General features: G+C 60.4%; 1 protein-coding gene across 1 annotated transcript in view; it reads right to left on the reverse strand.

Moving 5' to 3' along the window:
• Positions 1 to 269: 269 nt before the first annotated feature.
• The window catches only part of LOC103804942 (low-density lipoprotein receptor-related protein 4-like), a gene marked incomplete at both ends in the record, with an annotated part of 5,800 nt that continues 4,046 nt past the window's right edge, over positions 270 to 2,023 (reverse strand). Inside the window, 5 exons of the mRNA XM_009077577.1 lie at positions 270 to 405; positions 649 to 1,063; positions 1,169 to 1,405; positions 1,493 to 1,600; positions 1,786 to 1,914. Coding sequence (XP_009075825.1) covers positions 270 to 405; positions 649 to 1,063; positions 1,169 to 1,405; positions 1,493 to 1,600; positions 1,786 to 1,914 — 1,025 coding nt within the window. The remainder of the gene's footprint in view (positions 406 to 648; positions 1,064 to 1,168; positions 1,406 to 1,492; positions 1,601 to 1,785; positions 1,915 to 2,023) is intronic.

A 2,023-nucleotide genomic window follows, 5' to 3' on the forward strand; every position in this document is an offset into this window, starting at 1 on the left:
GGCTGGCAACTCCTGCAGAGATCACAGATGGGTGCATCAGGGGTGAGTCTGAGCCAGCCTCTCTGAGCCCACCCCACAACTTAGCACACAGGGGCTCCAGCCACAGGCAGGACAGTCCTGTCAGACTCCAGGCACCACAGGTTTTGCTCCTCTCCTCTATCAGGAGGGCAGAGCTTGCCTCAAGAACGGACACCATGCCAGCACTGGGCCTTCGGGCACCCAGAGTGGTAGAGGGGTCCCTACCAGGGTCTGCTCCAGATGCTACACACCTTTTTCCCATCGTAAGCTTCATTCACAAACGTATCACTCTTGGGGGGAAGCTCATCATCCTCCTCATCCTCTTCCTCTGGGTCACTTTCACGGTGGTACAAGGTCAGTGCCCGGGTAGAGGCAGTGCTTGAGGTCCTGGGGAGGTAAAATCATATACTGAAAATGGCATAGCCCTCTCCTGGAGATGGGGCAGATCCCAAGGTCCTGCCACAATTCCTGGTAATAGCCAGCTGATGTGATCCGAGCTTTCCATATAGCCCAGGAGTGCATCAGGGCACCACACTGTCCCTGGGCAAAGAGACAGGGTCTCTTTGCCTGTCCCTCTGTATTCCCGGTTATACCCGGCCCAGCCCAACCCCAGAGCCCGCCCCCCCCCGCCTTTCCCGCCTCCGCATGTATGCCAGGGCCCCCACAGCAGCAGCAGTGAGCAGCAGGAGCACAGCCACCCCCAGGGTGATAGGTCCTGCAAGGGGCTGCACCTCTGCCTCCTCGCAGTAGTCGCCGTGATAGCCCAGTGCACAGTGGCACGTCACTCGCCCAGCCTCAATGGCACACTCCCCACGCAGGTTGCATGTCTCACTGCTGCACGGCACAGCCCCTAGCACCTCCTCGGTGCTGGGAGCTACCAGGAAGGGCTCTCCATGCTCACGGGGGCTAGGGACTGCAGGCAGGCTGGGGCTGGGCTGCTGAGGCTGGGGTGCAGCTATGGATGACGCTGGTTTCTGTGCTTCCACATGGGATATTCCTGATGGTGCTGCTGTGGGGACCTGTGTCCCCACCTCCACAGAGGGGCCTGGAAGCATTGGCAGAGATCAGCAGAGGCCCAAGTAAGACACTCTTCCCAAACTGGGGGAGATTGGGTAGGCCCTGCATGCCCTAACTGTGGGCAGGCACTCACAGTCAGACTCATCGGAGCCGTCAGCACAGTCCGGGTGACCATCGCAGACCTGCTCTCCCGAGATGCAGCTCTGGAGGTCAGGGCAGGCCTGGAGTGGGGCTGGGCAGGACAGTGTGGGTGTGCATGCTGCCCCACGCACCAGGTGATAGCCAGCAGAACAGCGGCACTGCTGCCCTGCAGGGTTGGGCAGGCAGAGCTGGGCACAGCCCCCATTGCCCTTTGCACAGCTGTTGGTGCCTGCCAAAACAGCACGAGTTAGTACAGTCGCCACGGGGCACAGGTAAATCCCACAGATTCCCCAGGCTGGGGCTGTCCGAGACCCACCTTCCTGTGAGAACTGGCTGTAAATCCTCATGGCTACCAGTTCCTGCTCCATGGGGAACCACCAGCTCTTAGCCCGCTCCAGGTGACTATGCCAGATCTTGCTGGAGCCTGGAGACACATGGGGTCAGCACTGTTCCACCTCCTCCCACACGGTGTCTGGGATGGGAGGCGGGGGGTCCCCTAGCCTACTCTTCACCCCATTGAGGGGCAAGCCTGCAACCCACAGGGACTGGCAGACACCCGTGTCCTAGTGCAGTAGCAGGAGCTGGACAAAGCACAGCAAACTGACCCACCATTGGCTGAGGTAGTGCTCCAGAGCAGAAAGCCTTCTCCTATGGCAAAGAGTGAGAGACCATGCAGCCCTTCCCGCACCACACGGAAGTGGGATCCGTCCAGCTCAATGCTGCTGATGGTACCTCTTTCTGCAGGGCACAGGTGGAGAGACGTCAGTATGGAGACACAGAAGGCTCCGGGCTGCCCCTCAGGGCTGTGCCTTGCAGGCTAAGCACCTGCATCACTGCTACCCCCAGC

This window comes from Acanthisitta chloris, unplaced genomic scaffold (assembly GCF_000695815.1).
Source record: "Acanthisitta chloris isolate BGI_N310 unplaced genomic scaffold, ASM69581v1 scaffold23526, whole genome shotgun sequence".
NCBI classification, from domain to species: Eukaryota; Metazoa; Chordata; class Aves; order Passeriformes; family Acanthisittidae; genus Acanthisitta; species Acanthisitta chloris.